General features: G+C 48.0%; 11 protein-coding genes across 11 annotated transcripts; 6 read left to right on the top strand and 5 right to left on the bottom strand.

Moving 5' to 3' along the window:
* Positions 1 to 84: 84 nt before the first annotated feature.
* On the top strand, positions 85 to 1,221 carry N7455_000019 (Gfo/Idh/MocA family protein; the record flags this gene model as incomplete). The annotated part of the gene is made up of 1 exon (XM_040961816.2): positions 85 to 1,221. One exon carries the CDS (start codon positions 85 to 87, stop codon positions 1,219 to 1,221), a length of 1,137 nt encoding a protein of 378 aa, XP_040807757.2.
* A 453-nt stretch (positions 1,222 to 1,674) lies between these two features.
* On the top strand, positions 1,675 to 2,850 carry N7455_000018 (uncharacterized protein; the record flags this gene model as incomplete). Its single annotated transcript, XM_065603695.1, has 3 exons — positions 1,675 to 1,780; positions 1,804 to 2,209; positions 2,331 to 2,850. 3 exons carry the CDS (start codon positions 1,675 to 1,677, stop codon positions 2,848 to 2,850), a joined length of 1,032 nt encoding a protein of 343 aa, XP_065462186.1.
* A 279-nt stretch (positions 2,851 to 3,129) lies between these two features.
* Positions 3,130 to 4,287, bottom strand: N7455_000017 (CaiB/BaiF CoA transferase family protein; the record flags this gene model as incomplete). Its single annotated transcript, XM_040961801.2, has 1 exon — positions 3,130 to 4,287. The coding sequence occupies one exon, from the start codon at positions 4,285 to 4,287 to the stop codon at positions 3,130 to 3,132; it is 1,158 nt and encodes a 385-aa protein (XP_040807749.2).
* A 1,356-nt stretch (positions 4,288 to 5,643) lies between these two features.
* Positions 5,644 to 7,869, bottom strand: N7455_000016 (uncharacterized protein; the record flags this gene model as incomplete). The annotated part of the gene is made up of 11 exons (XM_065603694.1): positions 5,644 to 5,962; positions 6,027 to 6,167; positions 6,231 to 6,414; positions 6,474 to 6,528; positions 6,586 to 6,720; positions 6,780 to 6,880; positions 6,932 to 6,935; positions 7,007 to 7,234; positions 7,288 to 7,468; positions 7,522 to 7,574; positions 7,630 to 7,869. The coding sequence occupies 11 exons, from the start codon at positions 7,867 to 7,869 to the stop codon at positions 5,644 to 5,646; spliced, it is 1,641 nt and encodes a 546-aa protein (XP_065462185.1).
* A 307-nt stretch (positions 7,870 to 8,176) lies between these two features.
* On the top strand, positions 8,177 to 9,276 carry N7455_000015 (thioesterase family protein; the record flags this gene model as incomplete). The annotated part of the gene is made up of 2 exons (XM_040961792.2): positions 8,177 to 9,157; positions 9,211 to 9,276. 2 exons carry the CDS (start codon positions 8,177 to 8,179, stop codon positions 9,274 to 9,276), a joined length of 1,047 nt encoding a protein of 348 aa, XP_040807739.2.
* A 1,017-nt stretch (positions 9,277 to 10,293) lies between these two features.
* Positions 10,294 to 12,534, top strand: N7455_000014 (uncharacterized protein; the record flags this gene model as incomplete). Its single annotated transcript, XM_040961803.2, has 14 exons — positions 10,294 to 10,447; positions 10,493 to 10,575; positions 10,627 to 10,707; positions 10,765 to 10,934; positions 10,986 to 11,024; positions 11,082 to 11,093; positions 11,146 to 11,234; positions 11,284 to 11,312; positions 11,359 to 11,421; positions 11,472 to 11,577; positions 11,630 to 11,757; positions 11,807 to 11,866; positions 11,929 to 12,293; positions 12,348 to 12,534. 14 exons carry the CDS (start codon positions 10,294 to 10,296, stop codon positions 12,532 to 12,534), a joined length of 1,566 nt encoding a protein of 521 aa, XP_040807747.2.
* Positions 12,535 to 13,646: 1,112 nt separating this feature from the next.
* On the bottom strand, positions 13,647 to 14,349 carry N7455_000013 (uncharacterized protein; the record flags this gene model as incomplete). Its single annotated transcript, XM_065603693.1, has 3 exons — positions 13,647 to 13,850; positions 13,970 to 14,253; positions 14,310 to 14,349. 3 exons carry the CDS (start codon positions 14,347 to 14,349, stop codon positions 13,647 to 13,649), a joined length of 528 nt encoding a protein of 175 aa, XP_065462184.1.
* Positions 14,350 to 15,249: 900 nt separating this feature from the next.
* On the top strand, positions 15,250 to 19,627 carry fphA (putative sensor histidine kinase/response regulator; the record flags this gene model as incomplete). Its single annotated transcript, XM_040961793.2, has 3 exons — positions 15,250 to 17,566; positions 17,636 to 19,263; positions 19,316 to 19,627. The coding sequence occupies 3 exons, from the start codon at positions 15,250 to 15,252 to the stop codon at positions 19,625 to 19,627; spliced, it is 4,257 nt and encodes a 1,418-aa protein (XP_040807766.2).
* A 719-nt stretch (positions 19,628 to 20,346) lies between these two features.
* Positions 20,347 to 21,525, bottom strand: N7455_000011 (uncharacterized protein; the record flags this gene model as incomplete). The annotated part of the gene is made up of 4 exons (XM_065603692.1): positions 20,347 to 20,507; positions 20,919 to 21,168; positions 21,215 to 21,305; positions 21,419 to 21,525. The coding sequence occupies 4 exons, from the start codon at positions 21,523 to 21,525 to the stop codon at positions 20,347 to 20,349; spliced, it is 609 nt and encodes a 202-aa protein (XP_065462183.1).
* An 848-nt stretch (positions 21,526 to 22,373) lies between these two features.
* On the top strand, positions 22,374 to 24,333 carry N7455_000010 (cytochrome P450). Its single transcript, XM_040961800.2, has 6 exons — positions 22,374 to 22,478; positions 22,539 to 22,680; positions 22,753 to 23,138; positions 23,198 to 23,814; positions 23,863 to 23,939; positions 24,004 to 24,333. The coding sequence occupies exons 1-6, from the start codon at positions 22,419 to 22,421 to the stop codon at positions 24,180 to 24,182; spliced, it is 1,461 nt and encodes a 486-aa protein (XP_040807760.2). The 5' UTR covers positions 22,374 to 22,418; the 3' UTR covers positions 24,183 to 24,333.
* Positions 24,334 to 24,600: 267 nt separating this feature from the next.
* N7455_000009 (arylsulfotransferase family protein) lies at positions 24,601 to 26,474 on the bottom strand (the record flags this gene model as incomplete). The annotated part of the gene is made up of 2 exons (XM_040961820.2): positions 24,601 to 25,914; positions 25,980 to 26,474. 2 exons carry the CDS (start codon positions 26,472 to 26,474, stop codon positions 24,601 to 24,603), a joined length of 1,809 nt encoding a protein of 602 aa, XP_040807751.2.
* Positions 26,475 to 26,641: the final 167 nt, after the last annotated feature.

The following is a 26,641-nucleotide window of genomic DNA, read 5'->3' as shown; positions in this document are numbered from 1 at the left end:
ATAAAGTCAAGCATCTAATCTCTGGTATCATTTTGTTCATTCCTCAACTCAAACTTCAAAGCTGGAGCCTTCTCTGTCTCGATCATGACGCAAGGTCCAAAGGTTCGGGTCGCTCTTGTCGGCGGAGGAACCATTGCCCCTTTGCATGCGGAGTATCTCATGTCCTCACAAAAATGCGAGCTCGTGGCAATTGTGGATCCTTATCCCCCAGGATCTGTGCTGGCGTCAAAACTTTCACTTCCACATTTTGAGTCTGTCGCAGCACTTTTGACTTCGCTATCGGATGCACCAGAGGCCTATGTGATATGTGTCCCTTCGACCCTTCATGTCTCTGTAGCCACAGAAGTCATCAATCGAGCACAACCCAAGGCTGTAATCGTCGAGAAGCCCTTTGCGACAGATTCGAAATCCGGTGCAGAGCTAATCGTGCTAGCAAAGGAGAGGGGTTGCAAGATACTAGTTGGGCACCACCGCAGATTCCATCCTTCGTTGTCAACTGCACGCTCTGCAATCGAAAGTGGCAAAATCGGAAAGATCACGGCTATATCAGGGATGTGGACAGCGAAGAAAAATGACGGATATTTTGCCGAGGCCAGTTGGCGAGGCTCTCGTTCTGCCGGAGGGGGACCGATCTGGACGAATTTTGTGCATGATATAGACGTCCTTCACTTCCTCACAGGTGCCAAGATGACCCGAATTTGGGCCATCGACACCCCGGCCAGAAGGGAGCACAAAAATGTGGCCATCGACGATACGGTAGAAGAGGGTGCCGCGATCATGGCCCAATTTTCTAATGGGGTGGTTGGAACGTTCCTGGTCAGCGACAATACTGCGAGCCCATACGGTTGGGAATCTGCCACCGGCGACAACCCATCATACTCGAAGGCCGAGGTGCCCCTTGATGTTTATCGAATCCTGGGCACAAAAGGGACAATTAGTGCCCCAGACGATACGCTATGGACCTACAATCCGAAGATAGAGAATTGTGACCGGGAAATTGGGTGGCATACACCGATGGAACGAATTGAGCTTCCAGTCACGGAAGGGATTCCATTCAAACAACAAGCAGAACATCTGGCTAGAGTTGTTCGTGGCTTGGAAAATCCTCTTTGCTCGGCCGAGGACGGATTAGCAGCAGTTGCTGTCTGTGAGGCTATCATTGCAGCTTTAAAGGCCAAGGACGGGCTTCCAATCTCAGTTCTAGATGTTTCACGTTCGTAGAGCTCTCTGCAATAGATTGTCGCTGTTGTTCACTGATACTTCATACATTCTCGTACATTCGTTTACATGCTGTGGTGCCCAAGGGATCGTTAAATCTCTAGTTCAGGCATCAAGGTATCAACATAACGTAATGCACCTAGGTACCTACCAAGATAAGTTGAAATACATACATTTATTCCCTAGAACATCCTGGAATCAATAAAAGTACCTCACTAGATCTGTCTAGACATATATTTCCCTTATGCCTAGCTTTCTATAGGATCTACAGTTGGGTGATACTCTCGTTCGTACAGCTAGTACCTCACCCACTCGGTGCATTAAAAAAAGCACCGGTTTATGGAGGCGATGACTGGTGGCGTCCAACAGCGCGGGTATTGGAATCATCATCCCCTTGCAATTATTTAATAATTTTAACAAATCGGAATTATTCAATGCCCTGTCACATTTTCAACCATGTCAGCTTTCCTGGCCTCCTCTCGGGGTAACTCTTTCGGTGTGGCCACATTGTCTCTCGGCAACTGGATCTCGGCAACTGGAGAGCACATCGTCTGGAACCGCGGTTGAAAGCCGCCGTAAAAGCAGGTTATCATTGGATCGACTTGTTTGACGAATGCTGGGCTGCATACTTAGAGGAACACGGTTTACACGGGAAGGAACTTTGGGAGCCGACTGAGCAAAATCTGAATATTGCTCGCAAGTTGGCTGCTATTGTCAAGTCCTTGGGAATGCGAATTGCCTGCACTCAGCCTCTTCGAAAAATTGAAGGAATAAAAGATCCGGTCGAACGTCAAGCTACCCTCGATCTAGTCGCCAAACGGTTCCCATTCATGCGAGCCTTTGACACCGATCTTGTCTTCATGTGTGCGAATATTCGAACGGACAATGGAGTGACATCCGATCTCAAGACGGTCGCGCGAGATCTGGCGGAGCTGGGTGACATGGCAGCCGCATATTCGAAAGCCGACGGTGGCCGCATGTTGAAAATTGGGTATGAAGGGCTTTCTTAGGCAACGCGGAACACATGGTCCTCGTCATGGGAAGCTGTGCGCTTTGCGAACCGCCCTAACGTCGGGCTGATCGTGGATTCATTCAACATCCTCGCTGTCGAGTTCGTGGATCCATACAATCCTGCTGGCCACGGGCGCAGCTACTCAACACTGGAGGAATCGCTGGAGATACTCACGGGATCGCTCGCCTCCTTGGCCTCGACGGTGCCCGGTGATCGATCGCATCTTTTTCTTTCAGTGCGGCGACGCGGAATTGATGAATCCAACAACGTTCATCCCTCCCACCGATCCGGAGACTCCAGCGCTACTCCCATGGTCGCGAGGCCATCGTCTATATCCCCTTGAACAGTCGCGAGGCGCTTATATGCTCGTCGAACTTGTCGCAGCTGCTGTGCTTGCTACCGGATATCAAGGTCCAATCTCGCTTGAGGTCTTCAACACATCATTGAATGAACCGGATCAGATGGTCCCAGAGGATCATGCTTATAGAGGGAAAAATGGTCTTCGGATCTTGTTGGAGACTGCGAAATCCATGCCTGCATTTTGGCAAAATCAAGTTGAATGTAAAAAGGCTATCACCCAAGTGATCCAACGGCTTCAGCCGAACGAGTATAAGCTATGACCATGCATAGGCTATTCACCGTGAGTTGATGATGAACGTGAGTTACGAATGTATTTAATTGCACCAACTAGGGTTTATAGAGAGCCATTTTTGTACTGTCTAGCTAAGAAGAGGTGTGATGTCTAATGAAAATACACTTTTGCATGTAAGTTACTCCGCATGGCCTTTATTCTAGTGGAAAAAAGGTGAAAAAAAGGTGGAAAAAACAGAGCACTCTCTGAATTTGTAACTTTCTTTTTGTTTCAAGGAGAATTAAATGGCACTGAACATCACTGAGACTTAAAACCGTGCGGTCTCTCTGCTGCACAATCCTCCATCAGCCAATATGTAGTCTTTTCCTCTTTTCCACCCAGCCCAACTCTGCAACATAGTTTCGCCTCCTTGTCCTGCTGGCAATGTTCTGACTGCCCACCCATCAATTCCAGGCATAACCGATGGGGTATCGCTGAGTGTGACGGCAGGGCGTTGATCGTAATGGCTGGCCTCCATTTCATGATGCATCAAAACCGGTGTACAGCAGGCATCAGTTCCATCAAAGATTTGTTCCCACTCCTTGCGTGTCTTAGCGCGGAAAACCTTTTCAAAAAGAATATGTATGGCCGGCCACAGTTCCCTGTTCTCACGATTTCCGCCCCAGTCCTTCTCGCTTAGACCGAGTCCTAAACGCAACGCCTCGAAAAACTTTGGCTCCAACGCTGCGACGGCCATGTATTTCCCAGCATCGTTGCATTCATACACGCTGTAGTATGGACAGCCGCCGTCGACCAAATTTTCGCCTCGGGGCTGATCCCATTGTCCTGGGATTTTACTCGAAATACGTGGTGCGGTGGCAAGATATGAAACTCCGTCCACCATGTTGGCTTCCACAACCTGTCCCTTGCCTGTTGTGACCCGAGCGAATAACGCCAAAACAATGCCCATGAAGCAAACCAATCCACCTCCTGCAAAGTCTGCCAAGATGTTTCCCGGTGGACTAGGTGGAAGAGGACGGTTCAAGGGCGGAATCCGGACGGAGGGACCGAGCATCGACAAAATCCCCGAAACGGCCAGATAATTGAGGTCATGGCCGGCCATTGTCGCATATTTGCCATCACGTCGAAAACCGGTAAGTCTTGCGATGATCAATCGGGGATTAATTTTGAGTAGGACATCGGGTCCGAGCCCCAACTTCTCCAAAACACCGGGGCGGAAGGGATCGACAAGGACATCAACGTGTGGAATGAGGCGTAGAAGCAGTTGTTTCCCAGGTGGACTTTTGAGATCGACGCAGATGGATGACTTGCCCCTAATCAGGACATCCGGACTTGGAGAATGGCCTGGTTGGACACGATCGACTCGCAACACATCAGCTCCGTTGTCTGCCAGGAGGAGGCCGGCGAAGGGACCCGGAGCGAGTCCAGCCAGTTCAAGTACTCGAATATTGTCAAGGGCCCGCATATTGGTTGAACAATAGCTTTCGCGTCTATGGAATAATATGAAATATAATCGATGTTATAGATAAAAGGGAGAGAGGGAGAGAGAGTATATTCGAGTAGACAGGAGAGCTTGATAGCTGCAAAGCTCCAATATCAATAAGAATATATGTTGTAGCTGTCGTCATCTAAATAAATTAGCCGATGGAAAACCGAACTCAATCCATTCCAAAATTCCGACTCTTCGCTATTTTCAGAAGACAATTAATATGCCAGTTGACTTGCGTCAAGCGTCAAAATTCTCCGTGTTGACTCCGCGATCCCCTTATTGGACGCGAGAAGACTTCTCGGGCCTAGAATTTAACATATTTATCTAGCGTCATATACCTAAGTACGGTCACCCAGACAATCGAATCTTTTTCTTTTATAAAATTGGAGTCACAACGTGAACTAGGGAATGGGAATTGGGTTTCTGGAATTTAGATTTCGGAATTACATGCAAGTAGGAGGAAATAGGAATTAGGCATCAGGAATTCGGAATTCGGAATTGGGATCGATTAATTGTCAAACGAACAAGACATTTCAATAAAAGAAATTAAGAAAACAAGGATTTTAGTGATCTAAAGGAGGCAGGAACCAAGAAGAGTTCAGGAAGAAAAAGGCCCGAGTTATTTACGACACAAGCTTGAAAGCAATTAGTGGCCCTGTCCGAACTGCCATCAACACACACATGGTAATCATGTTGTAGAATAAATTACAGCTTGATAAACTAACAACGACAGTCTATAGGCTTCTTTCTCCCTATGGCCTAGATATTTCTAGATAATAACTAGCTTCTCGAAGGGACTTAGGATTTTTTCCGATTTGGTGACAGAGAGATTAGGTTAAATCTCTGGATTCCAGCAATCAGTTTTGATATCATGACAATGCAAGGTCTCGATTTCTTCGAAATAAGATATGCGCTACTAAATTTCTCATCTATATCTATCGATTGGTAGTATAAACTGAAATAAGTTGTATGGTTGAGATATTGGGGTTGAACTTTGCGCATTACTACCTGACTTCCTCCATTCCACCGTCGGAAAAGACAGTGGTATAGAGTTGCCAAATGTCGCGTAGTTTCTACACATATAATTATTCCTAAAGAACCACCTAAAGACAAACAGCATATGAGCCAAATACTCACTTGCAAGTCAATCTTATGGCCAAAGGTTTCCTTGGCTTGATTTTACAACTACTTAATGTTGTACTGTAGAGATATATCGCAGGGTAAGAGTGAAATTTCCATATCATTCATGAAAAACAAATCAACTAGTCTAGTTTGACACAGAGCAGTAAGTGCTCCGGCAAAAGCTCAGAGGCCGTACTTGAATAAATGCCACTAGATATTTGCCTTCACTCGTGCAAGGTTGCGTAGTTCCCTTCGCAGCAGTTTGCCGGTTGGATTTCGTGGCAACTGATCAACGAAAAAGATACCCCCGCGAAGTTTCTTGTACCCAGCAACTTTACTGGCGACCATTCTTTGAATCTCTTCGGAAAGTATCTTGCGGTCTGATGAGAGGACTTTGACTTTCGGAACCACAAAGGCCTGAGGAATCTCCGTGGCTTCGTTGTCGTCCCAAACAGAAGTCACAGCGGCATCGGCAACATTTCCATGCTGTCCAATAATTTCTTCCAATTCAGTGGGACTTACTTGGAATCTGTTTATACAATAATGATCAGTCTGAGTGGTTCTCACTACCGGTACCGAGGTTTCAATCTCACCCTTTGTACTTTATCACGTCTTTGATGCGATCAATGATGATCAAATATCCATCTGAGTCAAGATATCCGATATCACCTGTTCTGTACCATCCTGGCTCTAGCATGGCATCGGCTGTAGATTTCTGATCGTCCTTGTAGCCCCTGCAATCAAATTAGCATCTGTCTGTTGTTTACTTTCGCGCACTTATGACTAATCCAGCGTACATCATGATAGTGGGCGATGACACACAAATTTCTCCCGGATTGGGCGGAGAGACATCTTCGCAGTTATCGTCAATGAATCGAATCTTGATGTTTGCAAGAAGAGTTCCTGTAGCCACAAGTGGAGCTCCTTTGTCTCTGACACCACTCTGAGACACACAGGAAGAGAGCTCGGTGCAGCCGTAAGCTGAGGACAACAGTTAGTCAAACTAGGCTCTTGCAAATAATCAAGGGAGCAGAACCAACTTTGGCAAAGGCTAACACCGGGGAACTTGCTTCGAAGTTTCGTTGCAACTAACGGCTGGTTCTGTTAGAGCTTTCATCTATGAGCATATTAGGAGCGATTAGCACTACTCACCTTGAGTGGGGCAGCAGAACATGAAAAGTATTCAAGATCGGGGTATCTGTATTTCTCGGTGACTGGAGACTCAGCAAGGGCCAGGGCTACAGGAGGCACCAATCTAGCCAATGTAGCTCGTTTATCGTGTAAAAGCTGTGGGTGGTCAATCTCTTGGGTTTATTAAGTTTCAATAAAGAAAGGCCATAACATACGCGGCAAAATGTCTCAAGATCGAAAGATGTCATCAAACAGACATAATATCCGAGCCATGGGCCAAGAAGTGCGCACACATAAAGGCCATAAATGTGTGATACTGCCATAATTAGCATTTTTTTGGTCAATGCGATCCAGTATCTAGACTCACGGGGCTAGAAGAAAGGATTATTATTAGTACAAATCTTTATTAGTCTTTCTGGGAACAGAAGTGTGCATGGCTTACTGGAAAGAACACCTCCCGCATGGAACCTCTCCAGTTATCTGGGTTATGGGCTCGCAGCTGTTCGGAAATAGCGACAAGATTGTGATGAGAAAGCATAACAGCCTTTTGTAGGCCTGTTGTTCCACTGGACAGAACGATCGCAGCACAGGCATTGCGTGCATCTTTGCCGTCAAGTACGTATGCCTCTGACTCGACGCGGCTCGAGTGGCCGAGAAGGTCATCAGGGAACTGGTTTCATGCTATTAATATTCATCCTCAAGTAACATTTTAGAACAACTTACCAAGGAATAGCCAGTCTTGCGGTTTATCATTGTTAGAATAGTAGGCATTTTCCCCAGCTTGAGCTCTCCAAGGGCCTCATGTAGTTTTTCGAGCACCAACACATCCGCGATGATGAGTTTCGGGTTCACGATTTTCAAAGCATGTACAAGCTCCTTGGTCGCTGATGAATGGTTGATTGTGCTGTTCACCAGGAGTTGTCAGCAGTATTTGGCAAGTACTTCACCGTGACTAACCTCACAACCGCCCCTGCTGCCCAAATTGAATGTGCTGCAAGGATGTAGTCGACCTGCTAGATCTTAGCCAGCCATCATGTGGAATTGCGTGGAAGGGGAGACTCAAACATTGCTTCTGGCAATAATCGTAACAACGTCTCCAGGGGAGATGCTGTGTCGATGTCGCAAGGAATGAGCTGATTCGAACGCGTCACTTCGTAATTGCCCGTATGTCACAACTTTGCCGGTCAAAGTATCTTCGCATATCAATTTTTGAGGCTCTGTGTTTGATGGGTTTTCCAACATCAACTGGGTTATGGACCGATCGGTTCGCATATGAACGGTGGTATTGGAAGTGATTATAGCCATGGTGAATGTTGTTTAGTTGCAAATCAGAAGCTAGCAATTGCTTTCCCTCTATCATGGCATTTACTTATAATTATCTGGCATCGTCAATGAAATCACTAACGTTGGCTCTGAAAGGAGAACTTCGAATTTTGAAATTCCGATTCTTATTCCGCGGTACCGGGACCAAATTTATACTCCGGCACCCTCGACGCATTCTGCAGATTTTCTTTTTTGTGAGGATATTCCCAGATCCTGGATTTACTTTTCTTTTGGTCAGTACTTCACTGCGTCTCGCACATTTCCCCGGTTTGTAGACTTCACGGCAGCCATGGACGACATGACATCCACTCTTCCCGCAACCGAAACACCCATTGAAAGACAACTTGAGGTGAAACCCGCGATTGATGCTGGTCCAGATGTATTCACCCACAGACATGCTCTTTGGCACCCCCAGGGTGCACGAGGAATCTTCGGCGGTATCACCATCGCACAGAGTTTGAGTGCAGCCCAAGAAACCATTGCACCAGAATTCGATGCACACTCAATGCATTGCACATTTGTGCGTGCAGGAAGTGCGATGGATACCATCCACTACCATGTCGAGAGAGTTCGAGATGGTAAAAGCTACAGCATCCGTGCTGTGAAGGCTATTCAGAATGATCGTACAATATTCCTTGCAACAATCAGTTTTGCTCGTGCATTACCTGAGTCGATCACCAATCTCCGCCACGCAGTGCCTAAGCCCCCAATGGTCCCGAAACCGCAGGCCACCGAAGTCGACTCGGACAACAATGAAGATGTCTCGAAGACACCCTACATGAATCAAAGTGTTGGAATGACGCATATCACATCTGATCCATGCCACAAGCGTATGCATCAATGGATTAAGACACGTGGGAAAATTTCGTCCAAGGGGGGCTCGCGGGCACATCTGGCAGCATTGGCATTTATGTCAGATAGTTATTTTCTCGCGGGTCTACCTCAATCCCATAATACATGGAGCTTTGTCAATCCCCCAATTACCGAGTTCTACGACTGCGAGGGCCGGCTTGGATTAGCGTCTCCAATTCACACTCCAATTCCCAGACCACATCTTCAGGGGAGTCAGACTGTGTCAAACCAGCCCCGTAGGGTCGGAATGATGGTTAGTCTGGATCATTCTATTTACTTTCATCAAGCCAGGCACCTAAAAGTCGACGACTGGCTTTTGACCGAAGTCCAAACTCATTGGGCTGGCCAGGGCCGTGGCCTGGTGTCCCAGAAGATATGGGATAAAGACGGCACGTTACTTGCAAGCTGCATTCAAGAGGTGAGTCACCCTATTCAATCCTCTGACTTCCCTCCAACTCATGGTTTTCCAAGGGTATCGTGCGACTCGAGGAGCGTTCGAATGGCCTTCATCAATCCGACATTGCTTCTAGACTCTGAGTGTTATCTTTGGTTAGAATTCACTAGCAAATAATGAACTAATTCACAAGTCCCTTGTTGAAAACATGATCAGTTCTTCGTTTTATGAGTTGAAGGCCGTACCATTATATAGTATCTAGACATCAGGCCCAGCGAGTTCACTTTATACTACCGCAGACCAGATCAAACCGATGAAGACGACCACGCATACATAGCGTCGGAGTCTGGACTTGATTCGGTATGATTTTCTATAGGAGGTCCATGACTCCCGCCTAGGCACAAACATGGTGGGATTCGATTCCGTCGACACATTGGCAATAAGGGGAGTCTGATAGGGAATAAACTAGAAGAAATTCCAAAGCGCGTAGAGAGGGGAAACATACTACGGATGAATATCTCTCAAGCCAATTTACCTCTTTACTTTATTTCGTGCTCGGAATAAGGGTATTCAGTATAATCATTGAGTTCATGTAAGAAGTAGCATTTATATTAATATCCAAGATTGAAAATAGGAGGGGGAAACACAGTCCCCTATGACTATGGAAGAAACAAAACTAGGGAGTGAGATCAAAGAGAAAGAGGATATGGACACATGCCCTAGATCTCAACGACTTAAACCTGCAATTCTGATCGCAGAGTTGAGTAAATGACCGGTCTTGATTTAGGGTGGCCCTGTGGTATTCACTTCCCCGCATTTTGAGGATCAAAAGCGGGGATCCGGTGCCGACTCTACCCTGGATTTCCTGTAGCTAATCTCATTACCAACTTACCAGGCTGTTGGGTTCGAATCAAATCCCTGTTAAATTGACCGGTCATGGACCCACATGGTTTTTGATCTCCGCCTCGTCTAGTAAATATAACCACCGGTCCTAAACACCGGGTACACATTCATCTTGCACATCAATGTAGGTTTATTTTAGGTTGGAAGTGCATCTGGCTAGAATTATGTGTTAGAAGCCCTTGTATATCTAAATACTTAATCGCTAGCATTTCATTTCCGTCTGCTGCTCTTCTGTTGCTCTTCCATTTTTTATCAGAATGCTTTCCCCACGGCCTAATTCCGTGGCCAACTCGAAAGAGCATGTAGAGAATGTCTCTCTCAACCCCACAGACAAAGAGACGGGAGATAATGATCTCGATATCGGGGCCCAGATATTAATGAACAACGAGGACGTTGAATACACAGCAGAGGGTGAGTACTGATTCCTCCATGATCTCTGTCGATCTAACAGATTAGAACATCGAAAACTCGTGCGAAAAATCGATTGGCGCATTGTTCCCCTGGCGGCTTGGGCATGTGGTCTACAATTCGTGGACAAAGTATGTACGAGGCCTTTCCATCTTCTCATCGATTCTTACGCAAACAATTAGTCCGGTCTCGGTGCTGCCGCGACATATGGTCTTCGCGATGACCTTCACCTAGCTGGACAAGAGTACTCTTGGTGTGTTTCTGTATGACTCCGAACCCAAGTATCCCCAAAGTGCAAGATCGCTAATAATTGTGTGCAGATATTCTATTTTGGTTATTTGACAGGGTCGTTCATTTCGGGCCGCGGCCTGCAATATTTCCATGCTGGAAAGTTTATGGGTGTTGCTCTATTTATATGGGGCGGTGTCTTGCTTGGATGCATTGGGGCCACAGGATTTGCTTCATTGATGGCCTTGCGCTTCCTCCTCGGGTATGGATTATTCATTCGTCGACGTTGGAGTCTGTAGCTGACGTATGCTAGGCTTTTCGAATCATGCCTTGTTCCTGGACTGTTGCTTGTGTACGTCTCAAAGGCTCTGGATTGATATGAACTAGAAACTAATGCCGTGCTCTCTAGGACAACCATGTGGTCAGTGGAATGTCTGACAATACTCATGCCATATATGCTAACTCATCAAAAGGTACACACAAGCAGAACAGCCTCTCCGGTTTGGTTTGTGGACAGTGACGAACGGTGCTCTTCCAGTACCATTTCTAGTAATTTATTATGGTATGTCTACTACCAAATGCAGCCCTTCATCACTAACTTGAAACTCCAGGACTGGGCCATGTCACGACTGGTCCCATAGTATGTTCATCCCTTTCTCGGTCCTGACCATAGCTAACCTCTGCAGACATCTTGGCGACTCATCTTCCTCACCATTGGATTGCTGAGCAGTTTGACAGGCGTGCTTATGGTGTGTATGCTATTCGTTTGAAACAAAGAATCAAACTCTAATTAAGTTAGTTCTTATTCATGCCTGACTCGCCCCAATCTGCAAAATGGCTCAATGACCGAGAACGGGCAATAGCTGTCAAGCGCGTTGCACAGGCGCAACTTGGCCTTAAAAACAGTAAGCTACTCGAGGAACTATTTTATAGAACGCATTGATTGACTTTAAAAAGCCGAGTTCAAATGGGAGCAGGTGGCAGAAACGTTGAGAGATCCTCATGCGTGGTTATTGATTTTACAGATGTTTTTCTCCCAGACCACTGGCTCTGTTACGACGAACTTCCTCGGCATTGTGATTAAGGTACGTCACTCCCAAACACCCCATACTGGCCCTCTAACCGATATAATAGGGCTTCGGATACACTGCCTTGAAAGCACAGTTATACACAGCTCCTAATTACGCAGTTCAGGTAGAAACCCCTGCTCCCATCTTCCACGAACTAAAGAACTAAAGAACTAATGAACACCAAAGGCCGTCGTACAACTCCTTGTTTCCGGTGCCCCCACACTCCTCCCTTACTTTCGCAACAAGAAACAGCCCTTGGCAGCTATAGCCAGCGTCATTGGTATTATCGGCATCGTTATTCTACTCGTGACTTCCGACGAAAAGCAATATCAAGACCGTCGTCTCGCGGGTTGCATTATAATTTCATTCTCCGGTGTCAACTACACGGTGGTGATGTCTATGATCGGAGCCAACTTCGCCGGATTCACGCGGAAGCAGGTGGTCACATCTGCTGCCTTCTTCCTCTATTGCATTGCCAATATAGTCACCCCTCAGACGTTCTTGGGAGAAGAAAGCCCACGATATCACACAGGACTGGCGTTTGTGTTAGCGTATGTCTCACTGCTACAAGGTCGGATAATACAGAATGCTGACATGGCGATCAGATGCCTTTCGATATACGTTGTTCTCTCCTTGACTACGTGGGTAGTCATGCGATTGGAGAATAACCGTCGAGATTCGCGCGCTCAAGAAAATCCCGACTATGTCAGCAGCGCTGAGAGTTCAAGTATGATCTTAGGACTCACAGACCAGACGGACATTGAGAATAAACGCTTCCGGTATTCTGGTTGAGCTTCGTGTTATACTGCTTGCTTAGATTCAGTTGTTATAAAATCTCAAAATGATATGCTCAGCGAGTTCATGGCTTATATTTTAACTCTACAGTTCGTCATATATCCCTCACAAGTTGTTAAAGACTCTGCTATAGTAAGTCTTGACACTCTTCTTTCTTTTGTTCAATGCCGCTCCCTTTGACTTGATCACTACCAAAATTATATCATGTATTCTCAAACAAGTAGATTCTGAATCCAACCAAACAGTACACCTATATCAGTGGGACTGCCCCCCTTCATGAGAGCGGTAAGATTAATCTGCATTCAACTACCATATCTAGCCTAGTGTATTGTATTGCTCTTGAAACTCCGTTCTATAGTTCTCTACGCGTCTACCATACTATCTACCATCTACCATACAACCTTATCTACGGCTTATAGATAGTATACCAGCTAGATTGCATGCTATAATAGATGCTAATGGAGTTGCTACACCATACTGATTGTACGTATATATATAATGTCGAATGAATGAGAGAGATATATATATCTGCGATATATGCATACTACAATTAACTACCGATTGAATACTGTATGGCTTGGAATTAAATACTGGCAGTATTTCCTGATAAAACTGGGCTGGGTGGAGGGGGGGGCGGAAACCCACCGACTTCTACCGTGTAGTTCCATCAGAACTCATAAACTTGGACGTTCTTTGGTCGCGGGCCCGCTGGGCAGCAACCAATAAAAATCACCGCCCATTGTTCTAAAAAAACAAGCTTTTTTCTAATTGCCGAGTACTAACTAGGGCCCGACTGTCAGTGATGGTACCTAGGTAGACATTCAATTCGTTACGGTAATGCGCAATAACCTCAGCAACCTCGGGAAGAAACATGGACTTCTCGCCTTCATCTCTCTAGAATGGATGTCAATAGGATATACCCCACTACTTGACCGCTCGCTAGCTCGTGCTTTGCCGTCGCTTGGTGTACCCTTCCTGCTCCGAGTATCGCCCTTGCTACTTAGTGGATATACACCCGTCGCCCTTCTATTGCTGAGTCCCTTGCAGCTGAGAACAGAGCTCAAGCTCCATCCGCTCGGCCGAACACGGCCCCTGGAGTATCTCCTTCATCACATCCGTACCTGGGGGGAAGTCGTGTTCGAAGATGGGCTCACCGGCCCCCTCATATTAGCTAGCACAGATTGACAGAAGTGCCAACGGAGCAAGTTATCTGCAACACGGTTTGGATCGTTTGGGTCTCGGCATACAGGATCTAATACTCGGCCGTCGACACCCCAGCCGTCACCGCCGAAGTGAGTGGTTTTGTAGCCATCCTGAAGATATGTTAGTAAAAGAATGATAGCTTGCCAAGGTCTTAGTAAAATTACTTATGTCAGGATTCACGGAGACCAGAAAGTTGTCGAACGGGCCGTGAATCTGTGCACCGACTAACATGCCATTTTGAAGAGTTGATAGTCGCATTATGGCGTCCAGTGGTATTCGTAATCCACCGGCTGAGATTGTGCTGGTTCCAAAGCGTCTCCTTCTCCATTGGGAAGATATGGGCTGCTTCGTATCCGCTCCAGTCGCCCCAACCAGCGGCGGGGTTGATCACTCCAGTCAAGACACATTTTCTGTCTCGCGCTCGCACTTCTTCTCGGAAGGAGCTCCCTCGGTCACTGTTGCTATGAGAAATAACCCGTCGCATGCACATATCGTCGGTAAGTTTGATGTTACCTAGCAAAGTTAGCCAGATTTATCGCTGTTTTTGTTGCTATTCTCATAGGACTTACCCCGGGCTCCCACTTCTAACGGTTCGGTGTTCAATGGCATTTGCTGCCCAGTGGCTCTCGACTTAATTGTAACCATTGCTTCGACGACAAGTAATATGTCCATGAGCATATGAAATAAGTTACCATTGGTGATTGACCCATTTTGTCGAACACCACCTAGGTGGGCACCTGTTGAACCATCAAAAAAGTTCACGTTCCGCGAACGTGAACGAGACATCGTGCCGGGAAGAGCTTAAGCTCAGTCGTATCCTAGCTTCACCCAGATTCGGCAAGAAATGTTCCGTCACGGCGACTGCTTGTGGTAGAAATGTTGCAATCTAACGGCCGTACTTCATGATACAGGGACATATCAGGAGTCGCTACGAAGGGAGTAAACCTTGATGAGTAGGGAAGAAGAGAGAGGGGCTTACGAGGAAATGGGTGTGGAAGACACGCGGGGACTTGGGCTGTGTGTTTCCAAAAGTGACAGGCATTTGAGGTGGTAGTGTATATAGCCATAATTTGCTCTGTCTTTCAACAAGATCCGATATGGTGTAGTGGCTAACATCGCCGTCTCTCACACGGCAGCCGGGGGTTCGATTCCCCCTATCGGAGCTTCTTTTTTCTTTCTTCTTTTTTTCTCTAATTTTTATTTCAATAAACACATTTAAATTTCTTCCAAGTTTCCAAGTTTTATTCAGAAAACAGCTAGGCCAAATTTTTCAAGTCTAATGATATACCGCCTTCCTAATTAGGTTTGATATGCTCGTCGCATCTCTGTCAGTTTCAATAATATACATATATACATTCTTTGCTCCCCCCCCCCCCATACAATCTTAGAACGCCCCACCATTACGTCGCGGGGTCGCTTCGCTCTCATATTCGCATTCGAGACTGGTATCTCACTACTAAGCGGCCGCTCAGGCGCGCTACGCTCATTCCGATAGTCTAAACAGTGGAGATGACGTCCCCACATCTCAAGGGCATCGGCCTATGGTCCCCGCGCAAAAGGTCGGAGAGTGTTGCGTCTCCAAAAATGATATATCCCTCGGAGACAGGACAAGCACAGCCAGTGTCCAGAGATCGTTCGCAGTCGACCGCAGAGGTTCAGCCGCCACCAAGCACTGGTTTTGACCCTACCGACCGTGTGTTCCCTATTAGGTCAGTTGTTTCAGTCGATCCCACCGTTACCCCCCAGTATTCGGGCTCAGTGCACTCTCGCGACACGAGGTCACCAACCCGAGAAGGGGCACGACAGTATCCATTCATCGACGAACGGACGTGGAACCAACTGCCCTCGCAGCTTGCTTCCGACCACCTTCATCACCCCGACCCTGAGCGCGCCGAACCTACCATCCCCACCGACATTCCACGCCATGAGACACATGCTATAGATGAAAAAACCGAACTTGCGACACATTCTTTGGCATCGGAGGTTGTTCAACACCCTGAACTTTACGCTAAACCTGCCCCAAGCGAGAGCCACTCCGGAAGCGGCTCCACCGCACCTCTATCCTCCCATACCCAGCGCAGGAACGCTGAAGATGATGCCCATGTCACTGCTCGGTTCAAACATGTCATGACGGATAGTGGGCATGCCGTCATCACAGGGCGAGACGGAGAGGCATTTCAATACTGCGAGGACGAGCCCATTCGCATCCCCGGGGCGATTCAAAGTTTTGGTTTAATGATTGCCCTTCGTGAAGAATCGCCAAATCAGCTCGTGGTTCGCATTGTGAGCGAGAACTCGGCGGACTTCTTGGGTTATTCGCCTAAGCAACTGTTCGAGTTGCAAAACTTTTGTGATATTTTGAGTGAGGACCAGGCGGACACACTGCTGGATCACGTTGACTTTGTTCGTGACGATGCACATGACCCATCAGTCGACGGACCGGAGGTTTTCAACATGTCCATTCGCACAGCTGATGGGACGCGCTGCAAATTCTGGTGTGCCACTCATGTCTCTCAGACACAAAAGGATTTGATTATCTGCGAGTTCGAGCGTGAGGATGACGAAGTGAACCCGTTGAATGTCGAGGGCTTTGCCACTCCGGCCGTTCCCGCAGACACCCTAGGCATTGTTCCAACACCAGATCAGCTCGCTGCGAGCACGATCAACATCAGCCAGCCTCTCCGCGTTCTCAGGAGTGCCCGTCGTAGGAAGGGCGAGGCATCATCGATGGAGGCTTTTAGTATCTTAACTCAGATACAGGAGCAGTTGGGGCGGACGAATGATCTAGATCAGCTGCTCAATACAACTGCAGGATTGGTCAAGGAACTGACTGGCTTTCACCGGGTCTTGATCTATCAGTTCGATAGTAGCTGGAACGGCATGGTTGTTGCCGAGTTAGTCGATCCTAACACTACTATTGATCTCTACAAGGGCCTTCATTTCCCTGCATCGGATATCCCCGCGCAAGCCCGAGAACTGTACAAAATAAATAAGGTCCGGCTCCTATACGATCGCGACCAAGTGACTTCTCGACTTGTCTGTCGGACCTTGGAGGATCTGGAATCTCCATTGGACATGACTCACGCCTATCTCCGTGCGATGTCCCCAATTCACGTGAAATATTTGGCGCACATGAAAGTCCGGTCTTCAATGTCAATCAGCGTTAACGCTTTTAATGATCTATGGGGATTGATCTCCTGCCATAGCTACGGAAATGCCGGTATGCGCGTGTCGTTCCCAATACGCAAAATGTGCCGGCTCCTCGGCGACACTGTATCTCGAAACATAGAGCGGCTTTCATATGCCTCTCGCCTTCAGGCCCGAAAACTAATCAACACCGTTCCAACCGAGGCCAACCCATCAGGGTACATCATTGCATCCTCGGATGATCTGTTACAACTATTTGATGCAGATTACGGCGTGTTATCGATTCGCGATGAAACAAAGATTCTTGGCGACAACCATAACTCCCAAGAGGTTCTTGCATTGCTAGAGTTCCTTCGCGTACGGCATTTGGATTCAGTACTTGCCTCGCACGATATCGTCAAGGATTTCCCTGATTTGCATTACGCCCCGGGATTGAAAGCGATTTCTGGTCTACTATATGTCCCGCTTTCTACTAGAGGTAGTGACTTCATCGCATTCTTCCGCCGTGGACAGCTCACAGAGATTAAATGGGCCGGAAATCCTTACGAAATTGAAAAGCGAAAGCAGACCGCGGGATATCTAGAACCCCGCGAAAGTTTCACGGCGTGGCGGGAGACAGTTCTATCGCAAAGTAGAGAGTGGACAGGGACGGACGTGGAGACGGCAGCGGTCTTGTGCTGTAAGCTATCTCCTTGGTAAACCCTGGATATTTTACCTCAATTGCTCGAAAGCTGACATACCTGAACAGTGGTTTACGGTAAATTTATCAAGGTTTGGAGGCAGAAGGAGGCCGCTATGCAAACCTCGCAGCTTACCCGACTACTTCTGGCAAACTCTGCACATGAAGTTAGGACTCCTTTGAATGCCATCGTTAACTATCTGGAGATTGCACTTGAGGGTGCTCTGGACGATGAAACCAGAGAGAGTTTGACCAAATCCCATTCGGCTTCCAAGTCACTAATTTACGTGATCAACGATCTCCTCGACTTGACAAATACCGAAAAAGGACAGGACCTCATTAAAGATGAGACCTTCAACCTTGAGTCAACTTTTAGAGAAGCCGCTGACATGCTGTCTGGCGATGCCAAGCGGAAGAACATATCATACACTGTTTCGGTACATCCTGGTATTCCTGAATCAGTTCTCGGCGACCAACGTCGTGTGCGGCAAGTTCTTTCGAACGTGATCTCAAATGCCATTCAGCATACCAAGTCCGGTGCGGTCACGGCGGAAATGTGGCGCTCTACCAGTCAAGCGATTCCAGGCCATGTTGGAGTGGAGATGATGGTTGTTGATACAGGGGTGGGCATGCCGCACGACAAATTGGAGAAGCTCTTTCACGAGCTTGAACAAGTGTCGACCGATGATACTTACTACCCCGAGGAGGAAGAAGAGAGCGCGCAGGACCGACCGCAAAAACGTGTATTGGGTCTTGGCCTTGCTCTTGCAGCAAGGATCGTCCATAACATGCACGGGCAGCTCGGTGTCAAATCAGAAGAAGGGAAAGGCAGTCGTTTCAAGATTATACTGCACTTCCGATTGCCAGAGGGGACAACCGTGGAGGAAGATTCAGATGGAATTCCTCCCCCGAGTGTTGTCATTCCTGCGACGCCTAAGCTTTCAGACAAGGAGTTTACACTCGTTTCTGCAGCACATGAATCTCGTGATGCCAGACGACGAAGTTCTGAAAGCCTTGGCAGTGGTGCCAGTTCCCGCAGTGGATATAGTGGGCGCAGTGGGAGAAGTCACGCTGATAGACTGATCAGCGCTATGCAAGAACCCCCTCTCACGAGAAGTACTAGCCAAGATTTGGACCTGAGACGGCTGAACCTTTCTTCGAGTCCTGCCAGCCCCAGCAGCACTCATGCGCATCCTCCTTTTGCATCACCGTCTGCTATACAGCGATCATTGGCCACACAGGATTCCAAGTCAACTCTATCTGCCGTCAGCCATACCCCGCCGCTCACCCTACAGCCCCTTGTGACCCCCCCTCCCCCAGGCTTAGAGAATATCACGGACTCGGGAGTCCCGATGGGTGCTCTACGAATGTCACAACACTACACTAGTTTCAGATCACCACAAGTTGAGCCTACCAAGGAAGATAACTCATACTTCCCACAAGTTCCATCAATCGCAGAAATATCACAAGCTCCCTCCTCTGGGCCAGCATCCTCTGCCCCGCCAACCAATGTACCTTCAACAACAGACTACAACCCACTCAGTGTTCTTGTCGCCGAGGACGATCCAATCAATAGCAAGATTATACAAAAGCGGTTGACCAAACTTGGTCACACCGTCGAGTTGACTAGCAATGGTGAAGCCTGCACAATTGCCTTTGCTACCAAATCTTTTGATGTGGTGTTGATGGATATTCAGGTATGTTGGAAACGCTCCTCCCACCTTCTTCACCTCCATTAACCTTCCCCAGATGCCGATCCTCGATGGAATGACAGCCACTCGGGCGATTCGCGAGTTTGAATCCAAGACACCCAAGGAAGTGCTCTCCGACAAAGCTATACACAATGATCGAGTGCCTATCTTTGCAGTCTCTGCATCATTAGTTGAAAAAGACCACGACAACTACATCGATACTGGATTTGATGGTTGGGTCATGAAACCTATCGATTTTGCTCGTTTGAACGTTCTACTGAGCGGTCTCTACGATCCGTCCACCCGACAAGCAGCCACATACACACATAACGGGGAATGGGAAAACGGTGGATGGTTCGACACTAAGTAACGAATCTTTGATCGTTGACAACCCAACACAGCCATCCTTTCCTACCTGGCTTTCTGTCTCCATTCATCCAGCATCTCTACCTACTCTGCCCCTTTTTGGTTACACTTGACCTGTGCTCATCCATAAGGAAAAACACACACGCGAAACTCTATTATAGCAATCTCTCTTCCTTCCAGTCCATCACGGTTTGACCTTTTTGTCCCGGAAAGACACATCTTGGATTGTTTTGATGCATTTGATGATTTTCTTCTGTCTACGTGACATGTGTCCATATATCTGCATATACAGCCCCCGGCATACGAAATGGGCCTGTGGGATTTTCTTTCGGCGTTCCTTGTGAATTCTATCAGGGAAATATACGATGCCCTATACGTTTCGCATTCATGTTTGTATTTATTTTCATGTTTCATTTCCCCTCTTTTTTCCCTTTTCTTTCTTTGTACCGTTCATCTCAATCTCGTGGCGACGTTCATCACAGAGCCGGCTCGCTATGGGGGTAAATGGCTGTCGCCAAGTGCAACAGTCCCAGTCTCAGGTCTAACTGTGTCACATCCCCCGGCACCACCTAAAGAAGTCAGAAATGGTTCATCTTCAATACCAACGAAAGTGCTTTCAGCTGGACATCATACAGACCGCTTTCTCGGGATTCATCTATGGATCTGAGGCTACATCTAATTACTCAAAATCCAGCCTACTCCAGTCCCCGATCCGCGATCATGTTATCCACCACCTTTTGCCGCCAGAGTGCCGATGCTCATCCCCGAGTCCAAATTATCCACCACGGTAATCTTGAACACAACAGCCTGATAGAGGTAACTAGGCAAGTCCGTCGCAATGAAGTTGTCAACGCCGTGCTGTGACACAGCGCGAGTTGCATTGACTGCCGACAAGGTCCATCAGAAGCATCGTTGCTACTGTGTCCTAGATAGCCGCTGTAACAAGCTGCAGAGTGCTCGCCCGACACTCAAATTGTTCGGGGCCAAAAGCACTGCGCGTTTTCTGCACAGCCGCGTCAACGTCGTGACGAATTCGCGTTAGGGCCGATTACCGCCCTTCTGAATCATTATTTCCTCCTAGTTCTCTTTGTCCTGATCGGATCGCAAGGCGTCCTTGAACGCACGAATGATGTGACATGCGCGTCTCACTGTACCAGTGGCACTGCGGCACTTCGAAGGCCCATCTCGGCGGTGTACGCTCCCTGGACCGCAAGGCTGAGACCTAAGGGGATGGAGGTAGCCATCACGAAAAGGTCCAGTGAGAATCTTGGTGGCTTAGTGGAGATTCGATATACCGTGGACTTCGGCGACCAATCCATCGCGCCCGCCGGCGCACAGGACCTGCTCCCGGCTACCAAGCTTACAAGCCTGTCGGGAGAGGTATACGCAGTGCTTGGTCAATACACTGACGAGCACCTGAGCCCCTGGCGCGCTAAAGTTATGACGGGACGATATAACTAAATCTCGAGCACCACGGTCGCATATCCACTGTACGTGAGACCGACCCAACTCGCTGAGCCCACCAATGTAAGGTGACTGTCGGTGCTGCCGATCCGATCCGCATGAGTGAGTTGTGTTTCCGGAAACTCACTACCACCTTGCTGATATGCGTGCCCTTGAAGAAGCTGACGAGCGTCTGGTGTAGCTGGGAGATTCCCGAGATGGTGACCGGGCGTATGGGACTAATCCAATTAGCACGGTAGTCAACATCCACAGCTTGCATAAGCTGCAAGCCTAGGTTTGCCCAGGTCGTAGCTGAACCATTAAATGTCTTTGATGTCGAGGAGTAATTCACCTCCCTGGTTTCGAAGCTGTAGCCGGAGGCAAGCCCAACGTTTCCCCCCAAAACTTCCTATATGCGGCGGCACTACCCCAGTCATGGCTGCTGCTGCCGGCCTTCATGTGAAACTGAGACAAATAGAAGCGAATGAAGGCGCTACTGACCCGCCCAGTTTCAAGAAGGCCAAGCTGTATCAATGCGTCTAGAGATGTGGGGCGAAATAGATCGGACTCGGCATATTTGACACTTTCCACCGTAGGATCTCTCTCGGCCTTAAACGAAGCCCGAGATCCGAAGCGAAGCTTAGAGATCGTTTCAAACAATCGACAATTAGGTCTATGTTGCGCTTATTTTCTTACATCTCAAACGGAGATCATATAAAATGCCTATGCGGAAGGCTGGTCGGGTTTTGTCGGGTTTTGTCGGGTTTTGTCGGATCCCTAATGGGCATCAACACCCTACGTAAGTACTTTATTTTGGTCCCACTCCCTACAAGGCCAATTTTCGCTTGAGGAAGGCTACGAAGGGCCCAATGCTGGACCTAGCAATACCATTGACATCCCAAAATAAGGGCATCGATGTGGGAAACCCATTCTAGAGTGCCCCCCCCCCCCCCCCCCAAATCTAGAATGCGTGATAGGGTCCGTCAACAAATGAAAATTCTTCAATTCTCTATACGACGACATTGGTGCCCCGCACAGGTCTGCGTCGATGGAATCACTTCTCAAAGCATCGATTCATTCTGAAGTCTGCATGATAGCAGAGAAGTAGTATGTATGTAGGTGCTCATCTCCAATGCCGATCACCTTCCTCGGTGATTCCTTGGAACAAGCCCCGAATGCCCGTCCGCACTGCGATATTTGTCGGCCTTCGGGCAACAAAGCACCGGGCTGATTTGACTGTGCGTGTAACAAGGGGAACCAATACCAATGATTGTATTGTTCAATATAAATACCATGTTGACCTGCCCATGTGAAGAGACTGACCTATATGGAATATTCAACAAATCACAACTATGGAGTCTGTCAGCCATCTTCCCGCAATTTTAGCCTCCATTATTGGATTATTGTGTCTCGTATGATTGATTGGTGCTTACCGGAGAATTTCCGGGCTCTTCAGGCTAACTTTGGTGTAGCATTTCATCTATAACCGTGTCTCCAGTCCACTCGCGCAGATTCCAGGTCCGGCCATCTCTAAATGGACCGATCTTGTTTACATCCATTATTGGTTCGCCGGGAAGGCCCCAAACTATGTTCATGGGCTACATGAGAATTATGGTAAGTACTTACAATGGCCTTTAATCCTTTCCAAGGTTGGGAATATCTGGTATTGACGTGTGAGATATCAAGGTCCCATCGTTCGAACCGGCCCTAATAGAGTCGACATCTGCAGTATCGATGCCGTGAAAGAAATACATAAGACTAACTCACGCTTCCTCAAGTCCCCTTGGTATCGCACGCTCGTACCAAACAACATGGAAAGCGTCTTCTCGACCACCGATCCGAATTTCCATTCTGCCCGCCGCCGTCTACTGGCATCACCAATCTCTGACACCTCACTGCATCAGCATGAAGGGTTAATTACAGGCCGGGTAAAAATGACAATCTGCAGAATGGCAGAAGAAATACAGACCCGTGGTGCCACCGACATATTTAAATGGTGGCTGTTCATGGCCACCGACATTATCGGCGAACTTAGCTTTGGAGAATCTTTCCGGATGCTAGAAGCTGGCAAGGTAAGTGATACATACATTCAAAAGCACAAGACTCCAAAATCGATTCTAACACCAAACAGAAATCTCAATACATTTTAGATCTGGAAGGAGTTTCAGCCCTCCAACCGATTCGAACAACATTCCCCAACCTGGTCCACTTCGGCAAATATCTGCCTTTGCCAGCTTTTAAGCGCGTCATGGCAGTCGGGAAGCGAATGGGCATATATGCAACCCAGTCCATCGAGCGATACAAGAAGATACTCGCGGAAAATCCCTCCAACCCCAAGAAGACACTTTTTACCAAGCTATTCAACAACCAGAAAGGCGGCCTTACTGACGACGAAATCCAGAAAGAGGCTCAGGCGTACATCGTTGCAGGAAGTGATACCACTGCTGTTACTTTGACCTACCTTATCTACGCTGTCTGTGGAAACAGACGGATTCGAGATAAGCTGGTCGCCGAGGTGACAGCATTGTCTGAGCCGATCCATGACAATGACATTCGCAATCTGCCGTATCTAAACATGGTTGTCAGCGAGACCCTGCGTATTTACACGGCTGTTCCTTTTGGTCTCCCTCGTTCTGTGCCTTCGGGAGGGGCTAGTTTCAACGGATACTTCCTTCCGGGTGGAGCGACGGTGTCGACTCAGTCGTATAGTCTACATAGGGATGCTACAATCTTCCCCGACCCATACGCGTAAGAAGAATGTCTCCCACGAAAAGGAGGCACACTGACAGAATGCAGGTTCAACCCCGAGAGATGGGAGAACCCGACCAAGGAAATGAAGGATATCTCCATTCCATTTGGTGGTGGATCGCGCAGTAAGTCAAGAACAACGCCGAGCACCTTGAGAATCACATCGGCTTACACCATGGATACATGTAGTCTGTATCGGATTGCACTTGGCCCGTATGGAACTTCGCTTAGGATCCGTCCTATTTTTCCGAGAATTCCCAAATGCTCATCGATCCGACAAAGAGGGAATGAGCGCAAAGGACATGGAAATGCAATCCTTCTTCTTGATGGCACCAAAGGGGCATCGCTGTCTGATTGAAACGGAGTGAGCTATTCCTATCCTATTCCTATCAAGTTGCCCAATGATCCTGTTCAGAGACCACCATCTCTCGATCGACCGAGAAAGAGGTTCATGATGTTCCACCGCTTCCCATCATGCAAATGATTACTTGGATCCTCCTAGAGAGTTGAATGAGCATCAAAAAAGTTGATACTAGACAATTTTGCATATTTGTGACTTTTGACAGTTGATGTATTGATAAATTTACCATATACTGTATAGAGCAGTGTAGAGAGCGATACTAAATATAGCCCCCCAAAGGGGGCTATGGGACTACGTAAACACCGATTACAAATTTATCTCACTGGCCTCGGGGGTTCATGAAATGTATAGGAATTCTTTCCTCAATATGTGCAGATCAAGCTATATACATGCAAATAGAATTCTACGTATAGGCTGCCAGCGTCCTATACTGGTAGGCGATCATGTTGATCATCGCCCTCGTTTTCATCCTTGTGCGACACCAATTGATAAAGGCCACTGGAGCCGAATCCTTGGAGAAGTCGACGGTGAATAGCAAAATACACGCCGCAAATAAGGCAACCAAGCACCACAAACACAATGGCTGCCAAGGCCCATGGGCTGATATGGAAAGAGCCCTCCGATGATGATGGTGGTAGTCGTTGGAGTAGTTCCGTTACACCAAGACTCCCTCCATTTGACTTGATTGCACGCAGGCGGAAGAATGAATCAACCTTGGAAGTGAGTGGGATCTCGGTTTCGAACCCTTCGCGAGGGACCTGGTCCACAGCCGTGAAAGTCATGTTGCTAAGGTCTTCACCGTCCCATGCCTCGACTCGCCATTCCGCTACCTCGGTGGCACCGTTCCAACTAACAAAGACACTCTCTGGTGTGATGGCAGTGTCGGGGATTGTCAGAGGATTACCAATCCAGTCGAATTTGAGCACTCGGTAGGAGACGACACGACCAAATGTGAAGAAAGCAGAGGCTCCAAAGTGCACGTCGCATACAACATCGCCCTCTGGAGAGAACTCGGTGAAGGCTGCAGAGTGACCCCAGCCCACAAGGACGTTCCCTGTGTCGAGTACTTGCATGTTCCCCTGAGAAACAGCCATTATGTCGTGCGGATGGTGAAAGGATTGCAGTAATGTTGCTTGCTGTTTTTCCGCATCCAGATCAACGATCATCCCATGGCTCACCGCGGAGAGGTTGTCGTTATTGTAGGCTGCGTTGTTGAACAAGCTGAGACGGTTGGGTCCTTGCCAGCGAGCGTCATGCTGCCATGAGAACTCGGTGGCAGCTCCATCCGAGGCATCGGCAAAGGTGTTCCGTTTCCCTCCTAGTGACCAAAGGACATCACCAGTGGTGCCATCTATACATGCGACAGTATGGAGGTGGCGCATCGAAACCAGGTACCGGCCCTGATCATCCTTGTCTACACTATTGATGTGCGAGTGGTCATACCCGGAGGTCCGTCCCTGACCGGCATCGCCAATCGGATAATAACTATCACTTGGGTCGTAAAAGTCGGATACGCGCCACTGGAATAGCAGTTCGCCGGTTTCGAGATTGATTTCCTGGAACATTCCATCATACATCCATCCCAGCTCTGGTCCGCCGATAGAGCTCAGATCCATCAGGATAGGGTCGTAAATCATCAAAATTGCGGTATCGTTGGGAGTGATTTGGAAGTCATGGAGATCGCCATCATATATGCCGATTGGAGACACGACATACTTCTGTGTATAGGTCGAATCGAGCTGTGATTGGACAAGGTAATTAGTGAACCATAATCATGGTAAGCTAGCTCAATATATAACCGTACCATGTACCATGAGCCTCGGCCATAACCGTCGGCTGTGTCTCCTTGCCAATAAGTGAGGTAGTCTTCACCCTTGTACCGCTGCATTTTGAAGTCTTGTGTGGTCCCCCCGTTCCATTTTGTCCATACAAGTTCCCCGGCGGGATTCAGGATCATCGGACCGGGATGGGCAATTGAATCGCCCCGAGGCGCCAGGAATGTGTACCGGGGATCGCATTTTGCATCATGCGGGGTGACTTCAACAATGGGGGATTCTTGATCGAAGGAGATGTAACTTCGGTCTGGACCAAACCCTTGAGCTCCTAGGTCATACCAGCTTAAGTCGGCACGGAACCGGAATCTGAGAAGTTGAGGGACAGCAAACACATAGAATACAATGAGGACCCCAATGGCGGCGAGAATCAGAGCAATCCATTGCAGGGGAAAGCGGATGTGCAGACGATCATGGCGAAGCCAGGAGGTCAGGCGAAGCACGCCAGAAGAAGTCCGCAAGAACATTGGCGCATCGCGGATAAAACAAGGGGTTTGAGCAAGGAGACAGTAGGAGAGTAGGAGCCCTTTCTGTCGGCAAAGGCCGCGGCACCGTTGTTTTATTTCACATCCTGCTTTTGACGTCGATTCCCCGTCTATCTGGTAGACTTCTTGGTGGGAGGAACCACTCGGTC

Source organism: Penicillium solitum (assembly GCF_028829755.1).
Source record: "Penicillium solitum strain IBT 25940 chromosome Unknown utg000001l_segment0_segment0, whole genome shotgun sequence".
In the NCBI taxonomy this organism is placed as follows: Eukaryota; Fungi; Ascomycota; class Eurotiomycetes; order Eurotiales; family Aspergillaceae; genus Penicillium; species Penicillium solitum.
Note: the sequence above shows the minus strand (reverse complement) of the source record. Positions and strands in the feature narration are given on the sequence as shown.

What these genes read in the sequence shown, in the direction of transcription:
- N7455_000010 (XM_040961800.2), top strand. Translation starts at nt 22,419, where the DNA reads ATGGAGTCTGTCAGCCATCTTCCCGCAATTTTAGCCTCCATTATTGGA. An exon ending in TGGGCTACATGAGAATTATG is followed by an intron (nt 22,681 to 22,752) that starts GTAAGTACTTAC and finishes TGAGATATCAAG; the next exon opens with GTCCCATCGTTCGAACCGGC. An exon ending in ATTTGGTGGTGGATCGCGCA is followed by an intron (nt 23,940 to 24,003) that starts GTAAGTCAAGAA and finishes GGATACATGTAG; the next exon opens with TCTGTATCGGATTGCACTTG.